The sequence below is a fragment of the Ictidomys tridecemlineatus genome, chromosome 6 (assembly GCF_052094955.1).
Source record: "Ictidomys tridecemlineatus isolate mIctTri1 chromosome 6, mIctTri1.hap1, whole genome shotgun sequence".
Taxonomy (NCBI): Eukaryota; Metazoa; Chordata; class Mammalia; order Rodentia; family Sciuridae; genus Ictidomys; species Ictidomys tridecemlineatus.
In genome coordinates, this window is record NC_135482.1 from 85,311,259 (window position 1) to 85,338,812 (window position 27,554).

The 27,554-nt window shown below is 34.5% G+C and overlaps 1 protein-coding gene across 20 annotated transcripts in view; it reads left to right on the forward strand.

The window, feature by feature from the left end:
• The window catches only part of Sox5 (SRY-box transcription factor 5), a 955,314-nt gene that overhangs the window by 904,021 nt on the left and 23,739 nt on the right, over nt 1–27,554 (forward strand). For 19 of the 20 annotated variants that reach the window (XM_078015084.1, XM_078015082.1, XM_078015079.1 and 16 more), the window contains 2 exons: nt 7,797–7,974; nt 19,160–19,305. In XM_078015084.1, the coding sequence (XP_077871210.1) occupies nt 7,797–7,974; nt 19,160–19,305 (324 nt within the window). The remainder of the gene's footprint in view (nt 1–7,796; nt 7,975–19,159; nt 19,306–27,554) is intronic. The other variant, XM_040280902.2, reaches the window with a different exon arrangement.

A 27,554-nucleotide genomic window follows, 5' to 3' on the forward strand; every position in this document is an offset into this window, starting at 1 on the left:
ATGATCTCCTTTTGTTTGTGTGAATCCATTCCATCATTGATAATTTTCTAGTCCTGTCTCCTTTTTTTGCACATATTTTCAAAAGTAACTAGCAGTAAAGCAATAGTGACAAATTATTTGTAATTATAAGTTTGAGGACTGATTGGGTGGTCTAAATAAAATCACATTATATTTTCTTATGCATAGAGTGACCAAATCTAACTTCTTTAAAGTGTTCTTTAAAAGCTTTTGGAGATTTATATCTAGAGGTTATGAGAAGAATTAGTGGGGTAAGAACATCAGTTCTTACTGCTCTAGGCTTCTTGGTTGAAGAACTGTTAATCATTTAAAAAGTTAATAGTAAACATCCAGATGTAACGTATACCATTAGGACAAAACTACCATCGTTATCAGATTTTAAAGTTCTCTCAGGACCAGAGAATGAAGTTGAGTCTGAAACACCAGACATTTTTTACTGGCTCATGTCATAACTGTTCTCATTCAGTCTTATTTTTGACTCATATTCCTCTCATTCTTCATCTTTTCAAAGATAGAAAAATTTACTCTGCAGAATTTCTGAGTGGCTTTTCATCTGATACTGTGGCTAAAGAACTACTCATATGACATCCTTCTAAGTAAATATATGAAAACTATTTATATAGTATATTTTTGGAACATTTTAGATATAAAGAGTATGGATTAGACAAGAGAATAATCTAAAATTAAAGTCTAAAAGCTAAATTGGAAATGTTAAAAGGAAGGGAGGAAAACATTCAAAGAGAAGGAAGGAAAATGTAAAATGGAATGCACCTGGCTCTACAGAGGATTATAAATAAAACTGAGGGGTTATAACAGATCACACTGTTTGAGCATGCTCACAGCCAGGCAGCTGGCTGTCCCCAGAACTTTAGTTTTCAAGGAGGGGTGATTTGTCCCCCAGGAAACATAGGCAATGTCTTGCTGTATTGACTTGGGTAAGGGTGCTACACGTGTATAATTCTTGGGGGTAGAGTCCAGGGTAGCTGATAAGCATTTTGAAGTAGAGGAAAGCAACTCAAAATAAAGAATTATTCGGCCGATATAGTATTGAGGTTGATCAAGTGTTTCATCAAACAGGAAGGTAGATATCTTTTATGACCTAGCTTCAGAAGTCAAACTCTGCCATTTCTGCAATATCCTGTTGGTTGTATAGATCAAATCTATTCATTGTGGGAGAGTTTGACACAGGGGCTTAAAATACCACAAGGCAAGAACTATGGGGGCTAACTTGAGTGGGTATCACAGAAGGACTCTGTGGGAAGATGGCATTAATTTGGATGAAAGTATTTTACAGCCTTGTTTTATTTAAATTAAAAAATGAATGTGAAATATGGTACTCTAGAGCCACATTTTTTATTCTTTCCTCTGTTGGGATGGATATATATGTATGTATATATGTGTGTAGATTATATATTATATACTATACATAATATATAGTATAAGTTTATTTAACATATATTCTAAATATGTATGTGTATGTGTAATTTATACTATTGAGGCATTAAATTAACAAAATCAGAAAATAAGGAAAATATTAACATAGTAACAGAGAGGAACAGAGGGTATTTTAAACAGCAAAATAAATGATGGATACTATTTGAATACCTTCAAATTAATTATGTGCCAATGATTCAAATGTAAAAGAAATGTGTAATTAGCAGATTGAAGCTAATGTCCCACAATCAACACTACTAACAAGTATACATAAAGCAAAAGTAAAATGACAAAATAAGGAAGCCCAATGAGAAACTGGAACAATAGTAGCCTCAGCTAACTAACTTAAGGCTTGCATTTAAATGAAGATCAGTTCTAATGGTAGCATCACAGCAAAAACATACCTGTCAAAGAATTACTGGAGCTCTTTGCACCTGGATAAAAAGGCATTTAGCAATTTATAAATCTGAAAGTAAGCATCTGATCATGAAGAAGGTGTTAAGCCTATATGATGGACGTGATTTTTAGGAACCTATTTATCAAGTATGGAGTTGGATCAGACACAAATTAGTAGGATTCCTAATTTGTCAGGAACTACAGAAATGATTTTAAGATTGTTAAAATAACATAAGATTATATAATGATACAAGCTTTCTTTATATTACTCTGATATATTCTCACAGATACATGCAAACCATTTCTCTTCCATCTCCCTCATGAAGGAAATGGGAGATAGTCCATTCCAATCTTTTCGCAGGTCCTCATGCTATTTCTGTTTTGTGTCATCTCTTCTAATAACACCTCTACTGAACTATAGAAGAGCAATGACTTGTTTGGTTGGGAGGGGTGCAAGGGGCTCCCACAGTGAACAATCTCTGGGTAGAACAAAGGGTGAATGTGAGCACAGGTAGGGAAGAGAGGTGCAGCAGCAGCGCACATTACACAATTCAGGCTGTCATGTAACTTCCCTACTTAATATAATAAGATTATTTCATCAGAGAGGATAATAGCCACAGCATGATTAATTGTGCAACATGTTTCATGAATGTCTTTACTCTTCTCCATATGTTATGATTGCTACTTACTTCACATGAGTATTTATGCTAAATATGGGAAAAATTGTAGTTTCAAACCATGAGATGTTCCTGAAATATGTGTGTGAGTGTGTGTGTGTGTTTGTGTGTGTGTGTGTGTGTGTGTTTTCTAATCATTGTATGGCTGTTAACAAACTGTAGTATTTTTATAAATGGAACAATATGTTGAATGCATAGACAGTCTTTGAGGAGGAGGAGTTCAGCTTAGGAACTGTATCAGGAAGACCTGTATACTTAGGGTTGAATAAAAAGTAAATGCACATCTTTGCTTCTTTATGACTCACCACATAAAGCCAGTGCCTCAAAGTCACATGTCTAGTCAGTTGATTTGCATTTTTCTAGCATCTAGCATATAATAGCCATTAATAAATAGTTGAAATACCATTCAGTAAATAATGAATGAATAGATGGATAGTTGATTAAGTAAGTTTATATATTCTTGCCTGTTGCCATTGGAGAGATGTAAATTTAACTGCCAAGTAAATGTTTAATTTTCAATAATTAATATAGGTAAATATTGAATGAAGTAAACTTTTGAGATAACTGATATGGCACAAACCAAACCAGCAGGTGGATGATAAAGAATAAAGATATAAATAAAGTTCTAATTTTTATTCCTAAGGGTAAAATTATTTCCACATTACATTTGCACACTGTGGTCCCACAATCCAGGTGTGGGTGTATTTCTGTGTTCTAAAGAACAAGGATGAAAATAATAAGAAATTAGTAAGTGCCTCTAAGGTACTGGTATCCCTATTTTCTATTTGTCTGATAAAACTCCCTAACAAAAAAATGAAAGACTAAGTAGCACAGAGAGAGAAAAAATAGCCCTCCAGGATTCTGAAGAATGCCTTTTCTTTAATGAATTATGTTTGATTTTTCTAAGCCATTGAGTAAGATAAAATTTTCAATATTAGACAATTATGTTAATATAACATGTTTTTTCTAAAATAACTTATTATTTGAAAGTCATCTAAATAAAATCTATTTTACTTTTATGTAGTTCTTTTACAGTGTTTATGTAGAATAATCTATGAGTCCATGATGACAATTAGAATTTCTTCAGTACATCGAAGGCTACATATTTGTGTCACACTCTTTTTTTATGTGTTTGATTTAGTCTTCTGTGTGGGAGATTGTCATTGGCTGGGATACAAATTAATTAGAGCCTCACAATATTTCTTCTACTGTGGCCACAAGCTCCTGTTGAGTGAAATGTCACATTCAGACAAGTCATGTAGCTATGAGAAAATGGAACAGGCATTGACTGTTTATGTGGTTTTCACTTGCTCTACATTTCATTGAAGACAATTAAGATTAGCCAGTAGTTTATTAGAAGAAATAATATTGAAAATAGGCTTCTAAAATTTGTATTTTTTAGTAATACCAAAGGAAATATTTTATGCTGTATAGTATAGATAATAAAACACAAAAAGTCACCAAAAGTTAGTCAACAGTTTGTGCCTTAACTGTTAAGCTAAGGTGTAAGATGGCAAACGTGTATTAGTTCATTTTATCACATGTGTATCAGCCTTGATGTGGTTTGTTATCTGATAGAAGTATATGTTTAGGTCTGGAATTTCAGAAATTATATTCCAGCAGTGTATTTTTAGATTTAGGATTCAATTTATCATTTGAATTAAGAGAATATTTGTTTAGTCCAAAAACCTGGATTTCACTACGACTTTCTGAGCTTTAATTTCCTCCATGAGCTTATTAATTAATTCACAGTATTAAAGATTAAATAAATGATTTAGAATATTTATAACAAAATCTGTAAATATAAATAATAGCCTTCTGGTTAAGACAAATATAAAGTATTTAAACTTAAACATGTAAGCTAAAGTAAACATATTTTACTTTACACACAAATTTCACACACTATTTGAAGTTATTCAACACATGTTTATAATAATATAAACATCACTTTATGTATAAATGAAATATGCTCTCTTCAAAAGTTTCACTTGGCAACTCCATTTAAAAATTGGTGAATGATTAAAAGGAAATTGCTTTCTTCAGTGCCTGATGATATACCAGTTAGAAATGCTCTTTTCCAATGGTTCCCTGACCTTAAAAATTACTGATATTCTTCCTTATGTAATTATTTACTTTTATTTTTAAATCTGTGTTTTATTTGTAGGAGTAGGGGTTAATCACGCTAAGCTTTCCAATTCCTCCTAAGTAAAGCATTGGAAATGAAAGAATAAAGTAGAAAAATATGTATCTCCAGTATTCATTGCTCATATTCATAACTATGAAAGTGCATACCATAAATAAATAGTCTATGTCCATTTTATAGTTAAGGTTTTTAAATTTTCATCTGGTCAAGTAAAAATAACTAATAGAAAGTAGAAAACTACTAAAATTTTTGTATTTTTCATGAATAACAGGCATTTGGGTATAGTATCTCTGCAGTAAATTATTGAAAACTCAAATTGTGAAATAATATCATATGAGTCCAAATTGTTTATACAGTTACCAGTAGAAGGATCAAACATATGAGTTCTTATTAAAATATACCATTATCCCTGTCACACAATGGGAAAGAATAAAAGGGCAATTTTGAATGACATTTATATCAACTTTGGAACTGTCAACCTCTATTATGTCCTTGGGGCCCTGCACTTTTTGGCTTTCAGACATCTGTGCTGCCTTGAGTGAAGAATATTAAGCATTCCAGTGGGTCTCTTGCTTTAATAAATGCTTTGAATACTCATCTTTCAGCATGCACGTACAATAGTTCTTAGTGCTTAAAGCTAAGACATGTGGCATTTCACCCCTCAGCCTCCACGTCTCCATCATCTTCATCAACATCATCACCCCCCTGTGTGCACACTCACACTCTATTTCCTCTCTGCTCATAAATCTCCCCAGTTCCAACACTGGGAATACATTCTTTCCTCTCTTATTTTACTGCATGGTCAAGTGAAGGAGCTCCCTTTAATTTCTTGAAGCATTCCTCAAAACTTTTCCAGAAGTTGTTAGTCCTGTCAAAAAGATGTTGTAGGGCTGTCCCAGTAGCCCCTAGTTCACACAGAGAGTAGCAAACAGGTATAATTGGTGGTGGGGGAAAGTGCCTGGAATATTTCCAGTTGCATACTAATTAGCCAATAAAGTCCCTATGAGACAGTCAGGATGTTTAAACTTAATTCAGGGAAAAGATCTGGATTCTAATTCTGATTGATCCACAGAATCTCAGTAGCATTTGGTTTATTATGCATATCAATGTCTCTAGGTTTTATTGTTAGCATAGATGTCCCAATCAATGATTGAGGTACTATTATATATTTTAAGTGTAATTTTTCTTATATTCAGGATGGTTTTGAAAGGGTTTTGAAGCCTAATAAAACTTTTTCGTCTCCCTACATAAGCCAGTGGCTCTCACATGTTAGTGTGCTTCAGAAGTACCTGGAAATGCTAATGAAAGCACAGGTTATTGGGACCCACCCCTTATTTTACTTCTCACCAAGATCCTACGAATCAATATAATTTGGTATAATGATCAGTAATTCATTTTGTATTTCACATGATAGTAAATTGCGGATATGAATTATCTCATGAATTTTCAAATAACTATTCTTTTCTCTTAAACAAACAAACAAACAAAATGAACCAAAAAAAAGGAGTTTCAAGTGCAGATTTTCCTAGTCTGTTTATGAATTTCCTAAGGGTACCTAAATATAGAATTAAAGAAAAAAATCCCAATAATAAACTTCTTAAATATGTAAACTTGAAATGGATGTCATTTTATACCACAGACTTGTTTTGTTTTGGTTTTTTGGTACTAAATTGAACCCAGGGAAGCTTTACCACTGAACTATGTACTCAGACCTTGTATTTATTTATTTTCTTTTGATACAGGGTCTTGCTAATTAGCTGAAGGTCTCATTAATATACTGAGGCTAGACTTGAAGTTGTGATTCTCCAGCCTCAGCCTCCTATATCACTGGGATTATGGGCATGTGCCACCATATCTGGTTCCGTTTTACCATTTTTTTGTAAAATAATTTATTGCAATTTTTTGGTAAATATGTACATAAGATTTCTGTATATGTTAATGAAAAATGTCTCCATGTCACCTAATTACCCATTTGATTAAAAATCATGCTACTTTCAAAAATTTATCCTGCTATTGGTAAATACTTTATGTTCTTAACTCAAGAAATAGTAACTAAGTGGGAACTAAATTTCTATCCTACCGTAATATCAATGGAAACTTGGGTGTAATGTAAACAATCATATACAAGTAAGTGGCACATTATTCCTATTTTACAACACAGAAAAGGAAGGACTAAATTAACTTTCTATAATGATAGGAAAGTGATATGATGCTAATATTATCTGATCCTCATATGTTGCAATAGAAATTTTGGTGATATTGTATTCATAAATTTCACACATGAAATTACATAAGGGCTAAATAGAAAGGCATTAAATAGAGTTTTAACTATTCAGGCATAGAAAAATTGGAAATCACCAACCGTGCTGAACAGATCATATTATTCTTCATGCCACGTGTAGCATGCTCTAAGGCATCAAGAAAACAAATCTGGGTTTCAAAACAAAATGCTGTATGTTACATGTTTACAACAGTGTCACATGTAAATAAGTAGTATATATTTGGATAATGTTTATTATGTTATTTTCCTTTTTAAATAAAATCCAGAAGTGTTTCTGAGAAACATAGGGGAAGTGACTATTTTCTAAGAAAGGTAGAAAATTTTCTTCTATTTTGTATTTAATTTGGAGAGCAGTTCTAATGAGAGTTGCACAATCACTTAAGTCATCCATCCATCACAGATGTTCCAGGTACTCTGCCCAAGCACCAGGATAGAAAGATGCTTGAGATTCAAACCCTGTTATTTGGAGGTTTTATAAAACAGAACCAAAAAGATCACCTACCTACATCAGAATTTTTATAAGAACTGTAATGTCTCTCAATAAATGTGAATAGTATAAAGAATAACTTTTTAAGAATATTTCTTACAGGTTACATCAATTATGTGCCTTCAGTGCATAGTCGAGGTCATGTGTCCTTTCTCTTATACAACAGGGGTTTTGTAATATGTAGTAGAAAGTGACATTGTGTTGACAGCTAACCAAACACTGTAATGTTCAGCTTGAATGTTAAGATCACTGATTGGTAGAGTAATTTGATGGGAAATGACAGGCTGTATACCTGTGTTTTTCTAGACATTTTTGATCAGCCTTTCCTTACCACAGCTCATGTTCTAATGATCATTGCAGGATGAAGTGGCACAGCCACTGAACCTATCAGCCAAACCCAAGACCTCTGATGGCAAATCACCCACATCACCCACCTCTCCCCATATGCCAGCTCTGAGAATAAACAGTGGGGCAGGCCCCCTCAAAGCCTCTGTCCCAGCAGCATTAGCTAGTCCTTCAGCCAGAGTTAGCACAATAGGTAAGTTCTGTTTCTTTTGTTCTTGCTGATTTTCTGTTTGTACCAATTGATTGAAATCATCTTTAATGGCATATCACTCCTACTCTGTGCATGGCTTGAGCTCAGTAGGAGACTTTCATTTTAAAGGATTACACAGGTCTGCTTTAAACACACAAGTGTAATTTCTAACTGAAGTCCAAGTTATAATGTCCCCTTGCAATCAAATTGTACTGGTTATATTTATGTGTGTAACTTATGTCTACAAGTTTATTAAAAAGAGACCTAAATGACTAATCAGAGTAAGCAGTGGTTCCAGTATTTTGTTGTTAGGTGACTTGCTTTTTCTTTCACTGAAATTTATTTTCATTTTTTTGTACTATATAGAAAGTATATATAATGATGAAATACATTCTACCTGAATCAGCAATCAACCACTAGATGTGAAGTTAATTCCATTCCATTCTGTTTAAAAATTCCACTTAAACACACCAAACTATTATTAAAAGTGATGCCTTCACTTCTCTATAAGTGTAATTTTAGTAGAGTAAATATACATTAAGGAATGTTTCTTTAAGCTGACTAAAAATACAAAGATCTTTATTTTGGCATTATAAATTAGAATGTAAATACGCAATCCGGCACAAATTTGTTGATATGTTTAGTACTTTGTTTCATTATGAGGAGGCTAGCATAGACTAGCCCTCAAGTAGCCAGCCTTATGGTTTAGGTGGGGAAGAGTCGTCTCTCCTATAGTACAAGTCAGGTATAGTATGTGCTACTCTAGAGCGGCAATCCTATGATTAGAGGAGACTGTTGGTTCTCATTGAGAAGTATCAAAAAAGACTAAATTGAAGCTATCATAATTAAATCTGACCTTTGAGGAGGAGCTATATTCCTAAGCTTTCTGGATGCTAAGCAAAGAATACAGCATACTTCTGAGAAATGCACCAATTTGATTATAGAATGAGTAAGTGGTAGAAAATGATGAAGTTGAAAACTGAAAGGCTCAGATTAATACTTGGCTAAAATATTTTGACTTTTTCTACAGGAAGTGATGTGATCAGAACTTTAGGAAAAGTACTGTCAACAGAAAGATACTGAAATCAAAGAAACCATTGTTTTAGTGTAAGATGAGAGTAGGCCACCTGAGAGAGAAATAGACAATGATAAAGCAAAGGAGAAAACAGATTGAAGAGATGGTCGTGACATAAAATATTAACCATCAAATATATCTGAAGAGGTTCCAGTTGGAGACAGAGGATTCAAGGATTTTGATTTCATGTAATAATAAGTGTTGTTGCCTCCATTAACTATGAAAGAGAAGACCAAAATGGGATAAAATTTGGGGGTAAGACATATAATAATTTAATATATGTGGAATTTGAATCAAAGAACCATGTAAGTATTGATGTTCAGGAGGTAACTGTGAATATAAAACTAAAATTTAAATAGGGTGCTAATATTTTATATATGGAAATCATTCCTTGAAGCCAGGAGACAAAATAAGTTCACCGGAAAACAGTATGTCTGGTAAGAGAGAAGCCGATGGAGAATCATTGGTGCTACCTACTGTATTAGTTATGTATTGCTGCATTAAAAAACCTAAAACAAAGCCTTAAAACAAACATGATTTACAATCTCATAGTTTCTAAGGGTCAGTTAATTCAAGCTTAGACTGTGTCAAATAATTACAGTCAAGATGTTGGCCAGAGCTGTAATCACCCTTGGACTTTACTGGCGATAGATATCCTTGTTCAACATGCCTCATTTTCGTGGCTGTTGTCTGGAGAACAGAGTTCTTTGCCATATAAATCTACAGCTAGAGCTGCTCATAGCATGATAGGTGATCTTCTCAAGTGAATGATCCAAGAGAGAATACACAAAGAGAAAATTGCAGTACCTTTTATGACCTGATCTCCAAAGTTGCACACAGTAAGTTTTCTTGATTCTTCTCATTATAAGAGAATTACTAAGTTCAGCCCAACTTAAGGGAAAGGAAATTAGGCTCCTACTTTTGAAGGAAACAGTATCATATTTTTAAACCACCACATTTTTTTAGATGGAAAACTAATGAGTGTCTTAGAATATGAATGAAGATAGAGCAACGTTATGCTGGCCTAGGAAAATGAAAAGTTTCAACAAAATTGGGTTATTTCATGGTGTGGCACATTTTGTAGGGACGGTAAAGATCATGAAGAAGAAAAGCCTTAGGATTTTTCTGGAGTTCACAGATTGGTAGGCTCTGACAAGGAAATTTTACTAGTGTGGTTTGAACAAACTTCTAATTGTGTAGCTTTGAAGAATATGAGAAAGTGCAGTTGACAGTACATACTAAGGCTGAGCAGAAAAGGATTTTAGAATAGGAATATATTCCTTTCTAAGGAGAAAGAAGAAGAATCAGGAGAGATAGATAATTATGAAAGAATGCAAGAGTGAACATATCACAAAGAGATAATGAAAAACTAGCCTTGGAAAGAAGAGCTATATTTCTTTCTTTCTTTCTTTCTTTTTTTTTTTTTTTTGGTCTGGAAGTAAAAGAAATGAATAGAAAAGCAGTCAAGGTTCAGAGAAATTGTTAGCTAGATAGAGAAAAGACTGCAGGATATATTGCAAATGTTTTAATCCCCACAAACTAGAATTCAAGATTATTTGTTTAGAGGAATTTTGTTTGATACATTAGAGCAGCAGTGAGAAGAGAAGCAGTGAAAACTGAATTTTTGAGAAGTTTGAAAGCAGTTTGGAAGGCACACATGCATTTTCACCTTTATGGTCTAACTCTTAGTTGCTCTTCTCAGCATCCTTTAGCTGTTGGTAGAAAGATCAGATTTGCTTTTATGTTCTGAGTATGTAAAAGAAAAAATATTTTACTTGGCGAGAATGATTCACTTGCATAATATACATGAAGGCTCATAAATATCGCAGTGTTGATATATGAGCTATTTTTTTAATGTTACTAGAACTCAAATATTTAACTAATAGAATAACTAATGTATATGCATTTTTATCGTATGTGGATTTTTTACTTCAGCATTCTCAAGGATTAAGTATGACAAAGTATTTTATGAAGGCAGAAATGTATCTAATGACATTTATCATATGACTTTCTCCACTTCTAAAACATCTCTTATTTTCTTCTTGAAAAGCCCCTTCATCACATACACATCCCTCAAATTTTCCAAGGGTTTGAGGCTACTACAATTTACTTTCTCTTTTCAACAAATGCAGATGTTGAAAGCTGAAACCATAATGAGTAATAATGTAGTTGGATAAAAGCTGTGAGGATTAATGGTGTTGTAAAGGTCACTTCTGAAAGAAGAATTAATGTGTTATGCCATTAATAAACCATGGAAAGCTGTGGACCAAAGATAACTTAAGTTATCATTAATGACATGGGGCTCTTTGCTATATATCTATTAGCTACAAATATAGAAAGTGACTTTTTGAGATTGGTGACCAGTATTACAGTGCATTCTATAAGAATGCTTTCGATTGGTAGGCAAATGATAGGCAGCTCCAAAGAAAGGGGATCCCTAAAAGGCATGAACAGTTTACAAGAACGATGGATAATTTTAGAATCTTTTGACCAGATGTTTGCATTCCCTCATAAGCCCTTTCCACCTATGCCATTTATATGTATAACACTTTTAATTTTTAAAAAAGTTTTTTTCCTCTATTTTCTTAACTACAGCTATTCTAAAATTATGGACCCTTAATTAAATAGAGAACATATCCATATCATCTGGTCAAAGTTGTCATTCTACAGATAAGGAACAGAGAACTAAAGAGGCTAAGTGCCTAATCAATCAATCATTCAGAGTGATTTCCTTTCAAAACGTAGATTGTCTTAGGATTCTGTTTATTATCCATTTTACTATTGTTTTGTTTTGGAACTGGAGATTGAACTCAGGGCCTCACACATGCCAGTCATGTGCTGTATCATGAGCTCCACCCAATCCCCTTTGTTTTACTTTTAAGGCTACAAATAACAACCTAGTGACTGGTCTACATATGCTGCTGTTGCAGGCTGGGGGCTTGTGAGTAGCCAGTCTCTTGTTGGTATTCTTTCTTTCCAGTTATTGCTGATTAGTGGCATCACTGCATTAGATGCTCTTCTTCCTCAGAATTAAATGCTTTCTCTGTGTCATACATTTTGCAAACTCTGAAGGGCAAGCAGGTAAAATCCCTGTATGGAGGCTTTAGGTGCCTGTAGTCTGTGTCCCAGGAGACCTTGTAACGTATTGGAATGTATTACCCTCACCCTTCATTCCTTAGAGACACGAGAAAAGTAAAACTTCACTTGAGCTAATACAATACATACATATTGACCACATAAAACAAAAGGAAATATGTTCAATTTCATTAGCTGAGCATGTTATTCCTACATTTTCCGAATTTTAAAGGTGATAACATAAAGAAGAATATTACCTTGAAATTCTGTTAGTTTACATTTTAATAAGAAAAACTTACATGAGTATTTTAATGAGAAAATCATATCAGGATAGGGGACTGTGATTCATAAAAAAAACTATTGGATTATCATGACATTAGGAGTATCATTCAACTGCATCTGGCAATTACATTTGCATAACACTTTGTGGTTTACAAATTGCTTTAATATTGATTATCTCGTTCTGGTGAGTTTTCACAGACTAAGAAATGGTTACATATAAGGAAACCATAAATTTGATGATAAGTGACAAAGAAAGAAAGAAAGAATGTAAGAGAAAGAAAGTTATCATTGAAAATCACTTGATGCACATTCTGCTCTTACATTTACTTTTAAAAAGTTTAATGTAAAATAAATATGCAGTAAATAAGAACCTGTACTGCCTTGATATCATCAGTTAAACCAATAAGCTTTAATAATCCATGCTATATGGCACAGTTTTTCACTGATAAGAAGACAGAATAACCAATGAAGTGGAATTGTAATGACAGATACTTTCAACTTAGAAATATGTACTTATTCCTTCAAAAGACCCTGTTATCTAGCAAAGGAATAAGATTGAAAAAGCTCCCTAAATAGTTCATAGACTGATGTGACAATCTTAGAAAAATGGAAGACACTGTGACAAAAAGTATTGACAAAGTTTCAAAAAGAGCAGATAAATGGGCAGTACCAAACTTGCCAAGGAACATGTGGCAGGTATGTCCAAAAAGTCCACTGGGAAGTGGTAACATTACAATGAATTAATAAACACATGAGAAAGAGGGAGAAATTTAACAAAAGAGGAGCTTTGGGTGATAGGAAGAGGAAGGTCTGGGTTTGGAACAAGGAATATTTCCTGGGTGGCAATAACATTGGACTCATGGAGACAGTCAGGAGGGAAGGATAAGCAGTGTAGACAGCATCAAGAGGCATGCAGACCTCTATGCTCAAGTGTTTAAAGCTAGTCCAGAATGATGTTTTGGGGGAACATTAAAGTGTTTCAAAAGTTCCAAGGAATTTGGGAACACCTACATATCATTGTCTTGTCATGAACATTCATAATACCTATTATCATAGTAAAGATTTTGAAAATTTATGAAATTTTCAATTATGCAATTAAAATTTTTGAAAATTTATCCAGTTAATTTGATATTTCCTACACTTATTTAAATATGGAATTCTTTTTTTATAGACCATGATAGATCATCATTTTTATGAAGCGCTACTTTTAAACAATAGGGTACTGAGAGAGATGGGTTTTTAAGCAAAGATTTTGACATCCAAATTTTCATTTTTGTAATATTTTAGAATGCTTTATGTAGAAGCAGAGTAGGATATGAATTCAAAGAAAGTGAGCGTAAAGGGGGAAACCAAGTAGAGGATGAATGCATTAGCCAAAGTGAGAAATAAAGAGGCTTTAAGGGAAAGCAGGGACCATGGGAGTGAGGGATAAAGTTGAAAGCTAGAAAGGTGGTATAAGTGTCAGAACTTGCTTGCCTTTTGTCTGGATAAGGTAAAGAAGACGTATTAGATGTCTCACAAGTGGCTGGATGGAAAAGTGGAAAGGGCTATAAAATATAGAAGGAGCAGACTGAAGGCAGTAGGAAGATGGTGAATGCAACACTACAAATGCCGCATTTCAGTTGCTCCTGGGACATCCAACTAGAGAAGTTAGAAGACAGATAATTGTAACTGGAAACCAGGGCTTGAGGAAGTCCATACTTAATTTACAGTATTTTCAATCACCCAATAATTTTTAGGAACATGTTTAAGACTGAGGGCGCCATGTTGACTTTCTAGGACTGTCAAAACAAATGACTATAAACTAGGTAGCTTATAAGAGAAATTCACTGCCTTGGTATTCTGGAGACTAGAAATCTGAAGTCAAGGTGTGTCAGTACAGTTAGTTTCTTCTGGAGGCTCTCAAGAAGAACCTCTTTCATGCCTTTCACCTGGTTCTTGGTGGCTGCTGGCAGTTCATGGCATTCTCTGGGTTTTAGATGCATAACTCCAGTACTTGCTTCTATATTGACATATTCCCCTTTCTCTCTGTGTCAAATCTTAGTCTACTTTTCTTCAAAGAATAACATTCATTGGCTTTAGGACTTTTACCCTAATCTCAGGGTGAGATCACCTCAAGATCCTTAACTGACTTGAATCTTCAATGACCCAATTTCCAAAAATGAGTGTTTTCCAAGTTACAGGGGACCAAAGCTTTAGATATATCTTTCTGGTGAACACAATTCAAGACATTTATAGAATATTCTGTTTCTTTTCTTTCCCCCTGGTCTAGCATTCATTATTAATTCTTTCCCTTTAAATGTTTTTTTTACCGTGCATTTTATTTATTTATATATTTATTTATTTATTTCTTACATAAATGACAACAGTGGAATGCATTACATTTATAATTATCCATTCACCACACAATTTTTCGTAACTCTGTATATAAGGTATGTTCACTCCGAATTATGCCATTATACATGAACTCTCTTTTTTTTTGCATTACAATTCTTAATACACCTTTATACCACAATTTATCATATCTCTGTATATAAGGTATGTTGACACCAAATTCACATCTTTATATATTTTGTATAATGATGAGGATCTCCTTCCACCATCCATGCTATTCCCCTTCCCCCTCCCTTTCTCTCCCACACTTCTTCCCTATCTAGAGGTAATCTTCCTCCCATGCTCTCCCTCCCTACTCCACTTTTTTTCTTCTCTAAAATTTGTCTGTTTTTTCTTTTTTTGCCCCTGATAATATACAAGCGGTCTTAAAGAGCACAAAAAAAGAAAAACTTGGACATTTTTTGAATGATTAAAAAGAAACACCAAGGGATAAAACATCAATTGTGGTAAATTTTAAAAAGTTATAGAATCTCACAAGTTTCTTACATTAATTACCCCTAGCCAGCATTTTCCAAATCTTATTTAAAATATTAATTAGAAGTCACATTGACCCTTGCCTTATCATTTCCTTTCTGCTGTCGAGACTCACCAAACCTTTCTTTCACTCATAGTAGCTTCCTTTCTGATCCTGCTTCTAGGTGCAATTCCTACCTAAATTTATAATGAAGGCAGAATAAAATGTATCAAATGACCATTTTGGATCTCTTTGAACTCTGATGGACTTGACTTCCATTTCATTGAACCTCTATAACTACCAAGAAATAACATACCATTACAGATTTTGTTGTAATGTTCAAAGGCATGTAATAAAAGTACTGTGAGTGAGAAAGCATATAGGAAAAATGAAAGAGAAATGAAAGGACCTAACAGTATGCTACCAACTCAGATACCAACTCAGATATCCTCCCTCATGTGTTACTTCATTTCATTCTTCTATTAACTTTATGTTCATTTTACAGTTGAGGGAAATGGAAATTAAGTGTTATAATTTGTCAAATATCACACTTTCCAAAAAGTGGAAATCCAGATCCATCTGAATCCAGTTCCCAAATCTACATATTTCAGTAGGCCACTTTGTTAAAAAAAAAAGTGATGGTTAATGACTAACTTTCATGGCCCATTTATTACATTAAGAAGATATATTAACTCAGTTAATTTTGACAGCATTTGTCTTATCTATTGAGTATTATCCCCATGTAATCAGTGAGACAACTGAGACAATAATTTGTGCAGTTTATATTAGTTAGTAAGTAGTAAAACTAGGATTTTAATTCAGGCTTTCCCAACTTTAAAACATGTACTTTGATGATTAAAAACTTGGACCAAAATTTGACGAGCAGGAAAAGAAAGGATCCCAGTCAAGAATATGAAGATGAAAGAGGCAGGAAGGAAGGAGAACAGAGGTATGATGAGAAACAAGAAAAGGAGTTCCTATAATGGCGGGATAGCCAATGCTGTCAGTCTGCAAGGAGTGGAAAGTGCCCTTGGATTTGGCAATGGAAAGACCTCAGGAATCAGGAATGTGAATGTAGTGGGAACTGCAGAGTAAAGAAAGAATGAGAGAGTATAAGATAAGCCAAACCATCTTTGAGAAGCTTGACCTAGAATGCAAATAGAAACACAGTTGGAAAGAGAGGGCAAAACAAACTTATAGGAATTTTGTTTTAGAAGAGAGAAACTTCAGTATTTACAAGTTGAGGAGGTAGCAATAGTAGAGGAGATCAGATGTATGATATAATGAGAAACAGAACTATCAATGAAGAGAAATAGAAACCTAGAAAATTACTCAGAGGATTTTCCTTCAATGAAAGTAAAGACACCATTTTCATTGAAACAGGAGGGGAAAAGGAAGCATATACAGGGATTTGAAGCCAGCAAATGGTAGGAGTTGGGTGTGGAAGGAAGGTAAATGTTTGGGCTTACTGGGCTTTCCAGAATCTGAAACAAAGCCATTTGTTGAAAAGAGGTAGTCAGCAGGAGTGGGCATTTGGTGACTTTGATGAAAATAAAATATAAAGAACCATCAGGCGAACCTAGATTGCACCTTTTTTAGTATATCAATGACCTTATGACTCAAGATAGGAAAATTTCTTATTCAATATTGTAATTAAAACTCAAGAGCAATGTTTATTTTAAAGTAACCACCATTTACACCTCAAAATGGAAATAGCCTATGAAGAACATAGGTTTGTCCGTTTTCCACCTTCGGATAATTTACATTCCTCTTGTCTCTATCTTAACCATTTTCCTACACAGTGTTATCTTGGCAGTCCCTAAAAAAAAGCATAAAGAATTCATGATCTTATTCAACACCATGTGCCAAACCATCTCAAATATATTTGTGTTCTGAAGAAACTAAATAGATTACATGGAAACTAAATAGACTTCAGAAATGAACTATGCCAGGTTGAACATAAACAGGGGCTAGAGGACAGAAAAATCAGGCTGATCCTCGTAAGATCTTACTAAATGAATGTACCCATGCCAACACTGTTGTTTAAGAGTTGTACTTCTTTCCAGAATAATAAAAGAACAGAACAAGCAAGGTCAGGAATAATAGGTGAAGAAGACTGTTCAGGAGAACCACATCAGGGGATGATATAAAGTTAAACACAATCATCCTTTAGAGTAATGTTAACCCTGAAGATCAGTCCTAGGTCTAAATAGTTGTTTTCAAATCATATTGTATTTTTAAGGAGCAAAGGTATTTTGTTCTTTGAATAAATTCCAATTACTAGCTTTGTAAAGCAAAATATATAATAGTTCTCAAGATTTCTGTTTCACCACCTACCGTGGAACTTATCTTTTGATGTCAAGAATGCTAAGAAGACCAGGTGTAGTCTGTGTAGTAGGGGGAAAGGCATGGGTCATTTAGAAACCCTCCACATTGAAGCACTGCACTAATCTTGACATCAGTTTCTTCAATAGAAATGTTTAAGCAGCAAGAAAATATTTTAAGTTTTTTTGGCAATCAACAGATCAGATAGAAGAGTCTAGCAATACAACGAGCATGTGTAATCTGACATGATTAGACAAGGCTCTTTAGTACCAGAACATTCATAATTGAGACAAAGAAAGAGTATTAATAACACTTTCCTAACACGGCAGTTAGCCATTTTATATTTCCTTTCTTTAATCTTAGTGTTTTTCAACAAATCATGGGATTTAATAGCGTGTTTTGGCAGATTAGAGGATTTATGGCCCAGATGTTTTTTGTTCTAAAAATGGATTAGGGTGTAAAGTTTGCTGGAATCCATGGAACATGTTGAGGCAAGCCGGTCATTTTATGTGTGATTAGTGCCTGCCTTCTGTCTCACAGTCCCTCCATCTGTCACAATTCACCAATGGATCTGGTTAGATTTAGCCTCATGTCACAAACAAGTCCCTTTTCTGGGCAATTTCATATTACAGATTTCATTTTATGCCATTTTATGCCCCAGTTAAAAGATAGGGAGAAAGATGAGGTATTAGCTTTACTCTAAATATTTGCAAAAGCCATTGTTTTCCACTAGGATTCTACTCTAAGATCATACAGCACCTCATACTAATGTGCAGCAAATAAATAGATGACCAGTGTTAAAATTAAAGTTAAATTTTAATTAGTTTAGCACCTTGTCCCTATTATTCTTTACAAGAAATATTTGGTATTGTTTTTCACTGACTGGCTTGTGGAGCTGCAGACATTTAACCATCTTATTTAGAGAGTGAATTGTGACTACAGTTAACAATAGCCACAATTTCTGATCAATTACAGGTGCTTAGTTACATTCTGTGCTTGAAATTTAGCTTCTTAACTATTGCAAGTTTACATCCATAGCAAACCACTGCCACCTGTAGTTTATTTCACCATAAATAGACTTAGGGGGAAAATGTTCTTCTGTTAATAATGATTTATCCCCTCTATATATGACAAACCTAATAGAGCTATACAAAAACTCTAAAATGACCTTTTTAATACTAAGAGAGAGTCAATAATCATAGTGGTAATTATCAATAACTATATCCTGTGGTAACATTCAAATATTCCTTGCATGAAAAAAAATCATACATAGGTTCTATTTTTGATTCCACCAAATGCTCAGATAATTACTAAAATTTGCTTTAAAGTACATTTTACACTTAATTCTAAATATTTAGAAATGACCATATGTATATAAACATGTATTGATTACAGATGTTTGGCAACATGTATGATTATGTGAATCAGTCATCTATTATTCATTCATTTGCTTTAGATAAATTCAACAAAGAAATTATTATATGTCAAATATTAACCATTACTCCAAACAGAAGAGATTTGTGTGGGTTAAATTAAGGTTAGCTTACCCATGCATTTGCACATCTGATCTGTCTCCTTTCCAGGTTATTTAAATGACCATGATGCTGTCACCAAGGCCATCCAAGAAGCACGGCAGATGAAGGAGCAACTTCGGCGGGAACAACAGGTGCTTGATGGGAAGGTGGCTGTTGTGAATAGTCTAGGTCTCAATAACTGCCGGACAGAAAAGGTCAGTTCACGAAATAGCTTACTTTCCAGGAATACTTCATTAAAGTGCCTGGATGTTTTTCTTTTCTATTGTTTCTTTTTTGCTTTTCTTTAATCTGCCATCCTCAGCATGATGGTTCTCCCGCCTGTTTTCTCTCCATCAATGCACAAGTCCCCAGGCCCATCTTAATCTAAACCATCTGGAAATGGGAAGAGTTATAATTCTCTTTATCCATCTCCAAACTTTATTGACAATTGATATCCACTTTTATACCGCCAGTTTGTATTAAAATTAAGTGGCATTTGAAATATCTGAGCCTGAGTGAAAGTTTTGCTTTACAGAGATGCTTAACTTGTATTTGAGGATGAGCTGGATTTGAAAATGCTGAATCTTCTTTAATCAGCATAAGCTTGGATGATACCCGTGCTCATATTCTAAGTATGTAGATCCTGAGCTTGTCATAATGTTTCCAGTGCAAAGCACTGTCAAGGGTTGGGCAACTGCACAACTGGAACATTTGTATCATGAAACAAAATGTGCTTTAAAAATTTTTGACACTATTTGTTACACTTCAAGTTAGTGAAACTTCTGAATTTGTCTGAGCAGTAATGATTTTAACCTGTTTTGTTTAAGCATACATTTATTCTTTTTTTACTTGTAGTTGGATACAATATCTTTATTTTATTTATTTATTTTTATGTGGTGCTGAGAATCTTGCGCTTGCTAGGCGAGTGGTCTACCCCTGAGCCACAAAACCCCAGCCCCATAAGTTGTATTTTACACAGAAAGAAATGTAGACAATTATAGAAGAATTAGAATGGGGTACCTCTTTGGTAATATTTGATGTTTTGAATGGAGATCTTAAAATGTTACTGAATCCCCTGTAGTAGATAAGGGGGAAAATGATCGGCTACTTAGCAATAACTTGGAAGTTCATCATCATGGAAAGTGTATGAGCCAAACAACATTGTTCAGAATGAGTAGATTGCTAATTTTGATAGGTAGCTGGTTTTCCAGCTTTCATATGGAAGTAAATGCACTATCAGTAGGCAGCGAGCAATCTGCATAGTGCAGGTGACATGGAGGGTCACAGCTCCTTTTTTTCTTGAGTTCTTACATGGGTAAAATTCAGGATAGGGATAGGATTTCAATTCTGCTCTGTTTCCAGAGGGGAGAGCAAAGCATGGGTCAGGAGACATCCCTTTCAAACCTTATAAGAAGTGTGACATCGGTGCAGTGAGGAGGACCCAAAATTTTTCTAGCTAAGCACCAGAAGAGAAAGGGAAAAGCAAAGTGACAGCTCTAAGAAGGAATGATAGCAAGCATAAAGGAATTTATATTCAAATATTTAAACATTCTTGAAAGGATGCTTGAACAGAAATTCCTTTTCTGTGCTCCCCATGTAGAAATGAGTTTAACACTCAGCCAGATGCTAATGCAAAGTGACTCAAGCTATTCCTCGCAAGCATAGCTAAATTGCCGTTATTTGTTAAGCGCATTGAATTCAGCTGTGGATACAGCAGTTGGTTGCATTCAGCAAGCATCTGTACCCTTTTTTTTTTTTTTAATCCTCCAAAGCAGAGACAACTCTACCTATCTCCCCCCTCTCTTCCCCTGTGCTGGCTGGGAATTGTCAAGTGACAACCGACCAAATCCTTTTGGACAGGAAGCCTTCATCCTGAGTTCTATATACTTGCAAAACAGGCCTTGTGGTTGGATCAGGGAGCCCATTAAAAGCACTTTGATGGTATGGAAATTCATCTTCATGAAGCTCCTAGGTCCCTAAGCAGCATGCTGTTTAGCTGTGGTTACAGATCAGTCATTCACATCGGAGGGCAATAATTGTGCTGACGGCTTGTAAGGCAATGGAAGTACATAAAATAATCCTGGGCCCTCCACCATGGCACTGTGAGTTAATCTTCTCTAATACAGATCAGCTGTTGTTCTAAGGCATGACTTTATGCTGGCTCCAGTGACTCTGTGCGGCCTTTTGATTAAGTAACAGAAGTGGAACCATCTGCATTTACTTTATTCCATACTTGGCCATTGTAAGGGGACCTTTTCCCACTTCTTGTCCACCTCCACAAACATACTTTATTTTACTTCCTTTATTAGCACCTCTAATTTGGGTTGCAAGAGTGAGAGTTGCCTTTGTTGAAAGCTACAGCTTCAATATTCCTTTCTTTTTTTGTGGAGTTAAAACTACTTCAACAAACAAATCTATTTTGAAGTCATACCTGCCATTACCTATTGGCCAATTAAGATGTCTGTATTCTTGAGAAGATTGTATTCCTAAGTCTCTTTAGCACGTACTTTGCATGTAGTTGAATTAAATCCCAAACTCATGTTTTTATTGGTTTTTAAGAGAAAAACTAAAATTTTGCAAATGAAGCAGTTCAACTATTGTAATAGTCTGACAAACCCTCATATAAGTACAACTTCTCCACCGAAAGATCTGAATTAGCTCAATCCCTCCTGTGACTCTAGCATCTGATAATGAATTAAGATCATAGCTACTCTTTGAAGCAGGTCTTTCCATGGTTTGTGGTTCCTCCTTCCTGTTCAACTAGGTATGTCTGTGCAACCCTGGAGGTGTGGTTTTTGAACCAGAAAATATGGTCTCCATTTTTATACAGCTTACAGTTTAAATCAAATTATTATTTTGACTGTTTTACATGTTTATGTGAGTGAGCCTGTCAGGACTGAATAAAGAGCACTCGTTTCTTAGCATAATCAGTTATATATGTGTGATGACAAAAGTGATACATATTCTCCCACAGAAAGAAACATTGCTATGCATATTGTGCTGTTATTCTCCTAATACCTACCTTCTTTTAGATTTTTATAATCATTCAGCTTTATCCAGACCCAGTGCAAATGCAGTAAATGGTTTGAAATTTTGCTTCATAGTTCTTGAGGAAAGACAAACAGAATATATGATAAATTATTTTAATATTTTGCACTATTATATTCTCATATCATTTGAATCCCCCCAAAAAGGATAGTTCTCTATCTAAAATAATACTCATAACTTTCTAAACCTGTAAAGTATGTGAAAGATAAAGAGTGAGGGAGACAAAGTAGAAAGAAAGAGGAGCTAGATAAAGGAAAAAGGAGAGAAAAGAAGTCCATCCTGGTACTTTAGATTAGTCTAAAACATGCACAATAGCATGACCTGAGATCCAGATAATTAAAATCCTTTAGTGAAAATCTGTTTTCCGGGGTGCACAAACCTTGTACACTTTAATTCTTCCTCACATCTCAAAAAGCCAGCATGGTTGTCCCAACTCAAAGGTCTTAATTCTGAAAAGCTGTAATTGGACAGTGAAAACAATTAGAGGTGTGAAGATAGGGACAAATGTTTTTCCAGTGATATGAACCAAAACATCATGAAAGTCATTTTTACTGAAACACATTTTAATTGAAGACTTCTAAAAGATTTTTCACTTCTTTACTTTTCTTGGAAGTGTTTCAACAAACCCAAGAACTGTGTGTGTCAGGTTTCTTGGAAACTCTGGGACATAGTGTTATTTATAATTGTCATTGCTGGTTAATTATAGACTGATTGTGTATTCAAGTAATGTTATCTTTCATCACAGCTCGGTTACAGATAACACTGTAACACTAATCCCAGTGTTGTGGATGAAAAAGTAAGTTTCTCAGGTAGGAAGCAATAAAAGAAGACTCTCATATATTTGTTTTGTTAAAAAATACTCACTTTACTTCATTAACACACAAATGACATAATTTTGACTATAGGGCCAACTGTGTAGCAGGTTCCAGACCTTGTGTTTGAAGGGATCTATACCTAATAGACAATCATCTAACCTCAGTTTTGGTGCTCTGAACCTACCAGGCAGTGTTAGTTAAAGCAATGAGGACCCAGCATATGAAACTGAAATGTGGAATAGACCAGAAGTTTCCCAGCTGATTTCCCTCATTGCAAGTGTAGCCTTATGGGAAGACTGTGCCTTTGCAGCCCTATCTGTTAGAAATATCTCTTTTAGATTGCATTAGGCAGTCTAAATACAACAGCTTAAACAGTGCTTAATTGTTATCACATAACAAAGTTCAGGAGTTGGAGGTTGGTGGCCTTAGTCCATCAACTCAATAATATCAGGGTTGAAATCTCTGTGACTTTATTGGTTTTTCTGAGTCACAAAATTGTTGCTGACCATACAGCTATCTCACCCACCTGAGGGCAGGCTGACTTGGAATAAAGGAGTTTTCTCTTTGCTAAATTCAGCCTTGATTCACATGGGAATGTTTTATTACCTCTAGATAACAGGTTTCCACCAACATCTCATTGGCTAGAACTGAATATGTGCACATTTTTTAAGGAAATTCCTGTCCAAAAAGAAAAAAAAAAAGACCTAAATTGATGGCAGATTATTTTATGTAAATGAATTAAATAAATTATCTTCCCTGAGGTCAAGAGGATATCTGGAGATAAAAGGTAAGGAAGAAGGACCAGAATGACATTTGGATATGAAAAGGCAATAGACACAACTGCATTATAAAAATGATATCAAATCTCAGCCTTCAAGAAACTGGGTTATTTTGTTTGTTTTCTAATCATTGCTGTCTAGCTACCTTTTGCTGTTCCACCTTTATATGTCCAGAGCATTATACCATGTGGCAGTTCACAAAGAATTAAATGACTTACAAGCATATGCATAGGAAAACATTGCTTGATGACATTTTAAATATACGAATGTGTGTTCACACACATGCTCTATACATGTTAAGATGGCTTGCTTTCTTATTTTAAACAGATGTCACTCACACAAATAAGCATGCAAATGTATGCATATATTTCATAAGGTAGAAAATTTATTCACCAAACATTAATTGCCTACAGTGTACCTGGAATATAAGCAAGCACACATGTTATGAATTCATCTAAAATTGAAAATAATTGCTAGGAGAATGTCTTTCTTTTCAGGTTTAAGGAAAATTCTTTGTAAATTTCTATAGGATAAAGTGCAAATTTGGTGAAAAACATGTATATTTTAAATAATAATTTACTCAGTAGTGATAGCAGTTTCTCGTTTGGGCTACTTGTCAGTCATATTCACAAGAAATCCTTTCACAGATTATTTAGGCTGATTCATAAACAAAGGTAAATTTTATGACTGTGGTGCTTGGAATCTCTTCTGTTACAACCTCTCTTTTCAGCCATTGTCAGCCCTTTTCTTTCCCTTTAACAGAGTGCCAAACATGAAATGACAGTGACCAATGTTGACTTAATGTGGATGTTTAATAATGAAAAAAAGTGTGTCGTTCCCAGCATTAGTTACAAATGGCAGTAAGTGTATCGGATGGCAGCCCTGTAATAATTTTACATCCATCATTCTTTCTCGATGCTTCACTGGCCATCTGATGGATGGGGCCAGCGGTGTTAACTCTTCGGAAACTGACACAGTGCATCTAGTTCAGCGTTATCTAACACATGCTCCTTCCGTTAGATAAGAAGGCCTGCGAGGAATTGTGAATTATAAGCTTTGCTTTGAAAAAGTGAGAATGAAGGAACTCATGCCTCTCCATTCAGTGGAGGAGGCTTCAATTAATGATTTCTAGATGGCTTTCGTAAACATCAACTCTGGTTAAAATGAATCAAATAGGTCATATTTGAATTCCGTATTTCAGTGATCAGAAGAGCCTCACAAAGGAGGCAGGCATGGTAGGGAAATACTTTTGGAAGCGATAAATAAGATAGATCATTGCAACCCTGTGGAAAAGCCTGAGATATTAGAGGACATATGTGTCTTTTAAAAAGTTCCCAATCTTTTAAATCCTCTGGCTAGGATTTGCCTAGGAACAAATTAGAATATTTCAATTTTAATTGAAAAATTTATTTGTATAAAAGTGAGTATATATTCTTAATATCTACATTTGCATGTAATTCTTTATTTGGTGACTTTAAAGATACACAGAATCTTAAGTTGAATATTTGTCTTTTTATTATTAGAATCTCTCTATCCTAAAAATGTATAAAATGGGACTGCTTTCTAGCAACCAATTATTAGAAAATCTAGACCAGCTCTTTATATGCAAGTTGGCATTTGATCCTTTGGTTTTCTTTCCTTTTGTTTTTCATTCATGAAACCTTCTTAATTCTGAGTATCTTAGCTAGGGAACACTTCTTATGGGATGGAGGGGAAGAGGAAACCCCTTGGTGAATATTATCAGCACAGAGCAGCCAGTTTTCAAAAACCATGACAAAAAGGCAAATAGGTATTATGTCATCACCCATCCATCACTCTATATGTCAGTCTTTCAATAATTCCAATCGACATTCTCGACAGGCTGGTGCAAGTTAAAGGGGCTGTTTGTTTCTGGAAATTGAGCATAGTCCGTCTATAGCCTTTTGTTCCAGACTGTTTTCTTCTATGTCTTTTCATTTCTTTCTTTTTCTTTCTTTCCTTTTTGGGGGTATTTAATTGAAATACATGCCGAGTTTGCAGACTGCAAAGATCAGAGCTGTTTTCGTCCAGCAGTGGTAACTATGCATTAAACATTTTGATTTGTTTGAGCTTGAAGTTTAGTCCTTTTTTGCCATTTGCTTCATGGAGTTTGTGTATATTTACAGCCTCTGCATTTAATGGCCACATGCCTTATTTTCACAGATGGCCAGTGGAAGACTTTTTCTTTCTCTTAGTATAGCCCGCTTTCAGTTTTGCTACATTTGTCACAGTGCCACTACTTGCAGCTAGCAAGTGCCCACGCTTGGTGGGGAGCAATTATGGTGTGAGTTTTTAAGGAGCTTTTTAAAGGTTTTTTTTTTTTTTTTCAGTAAACTTTTTATGGTTTAATTTTCAAGCCTAGAAAAGCTGTGCATGTTTTCAAACAGAGAGTCTTGTGTTCTTTACATCATTCTGGTAGAGGGGTTAGTGCAGGATGGTCCAATAAAATGAGACTCATAGGGCATGCCAAAGTGGGCTTCCAGAGACACCCACAGGCCTCTCTGATGAGGGAAAGTATCTCTTCATCTAAGGATATGGGTATCTCCTAACAATAGTGTTTCCTTAAAGAAAGGAAAACACTAAGTAAAGCATAGTCTAGCTATTTTAGAAGTATATTTCCACAGTGCATAGGTAAAAGACTAAAAGAATATTCAATAAAATGTGAACAATAGTTATGTCAAGGTTATGGGGCTGTACATTGACATCTCTGTTGCCACATTTCTAGATTTTCTGAAGTTTCTGTAAGACTCATTTTTGTTATTAGACCAGAAGAATTATTTTTATCAATGTAGCCTATCAGAATTTTTTTTCCTTCCTCTTTCCATTGATCTATTTCTATTCCTCAAGATCAAATTGCTTCTTTACAAAAATTGCATAGTAAGACTCTGCTCTGACATAGAATTGTTCTCAATTATTTCCTTATATTTGGTAGATGTATCATAACCTCTAATATCATGTTTTTCCAAGCTATTTACAATATGAATTAAAAGTCACATTTAAATATTTAAATATTCTAAATTTAGCATTTATTTCAAAGGAATAATTACCAAATTATTATTAGCAATAATAATTGCTAACAATATTTAACCATTCCCAGCACTCCTTTCTCCTCTTTTATAATTGAGAAAGACATTTTTTATGCCTATGAGTCATAACAGCAAGAAAGACTATTAATATTTATTTTGTACTTTAAGATTTGTTGGGCTTTTATATCATATTTCAATTTCCTAATGTAAGTATCAGAGTATAGTCTTTGTGTTACTTTTTTCTTAAAAAAAATCCTGAAATTTGACATTAGAGGAATACAAATGGTAGATCAGATTTTTGATCTAGGTCCTCTGTCTCCAAGTCCAGACTGTTTTCTAAAGGATCATGGAGGAGAACATGAAGAAGGTAACCCAGTGCCTATTTGATGAGCTTGTGACCAGAGTTAGGCATGTGTATTCTTTAGCACATTTCTGAGACTATCACAAAAGTTTCATGTAAGCCATCAACCTCTCCAAAATTTGTATATTTTTCCCTAATTTTTTCCTAGTTTGACTCCCTCACCCTTCAATAAGGAATGAACAGGGAAAGCATAGAGAAATATACCCAATCTTCTTTCCTCCGCTTCTCCTAGCAGTTCTGATAAAACATGGAATGATGTTTTAGTTGTTCATTAAAATGAGATTTTAAATATCTATTCTGGTCTATCTTTTTTCTCTCTCTTCACCTAAAACTACCAGGGATAATTGAAAAGTGAACCATAACCCTGTTGTGCCTGTTTCTATTTGTCAGACCTAGCAGCTCTGAACCAAGTCATGA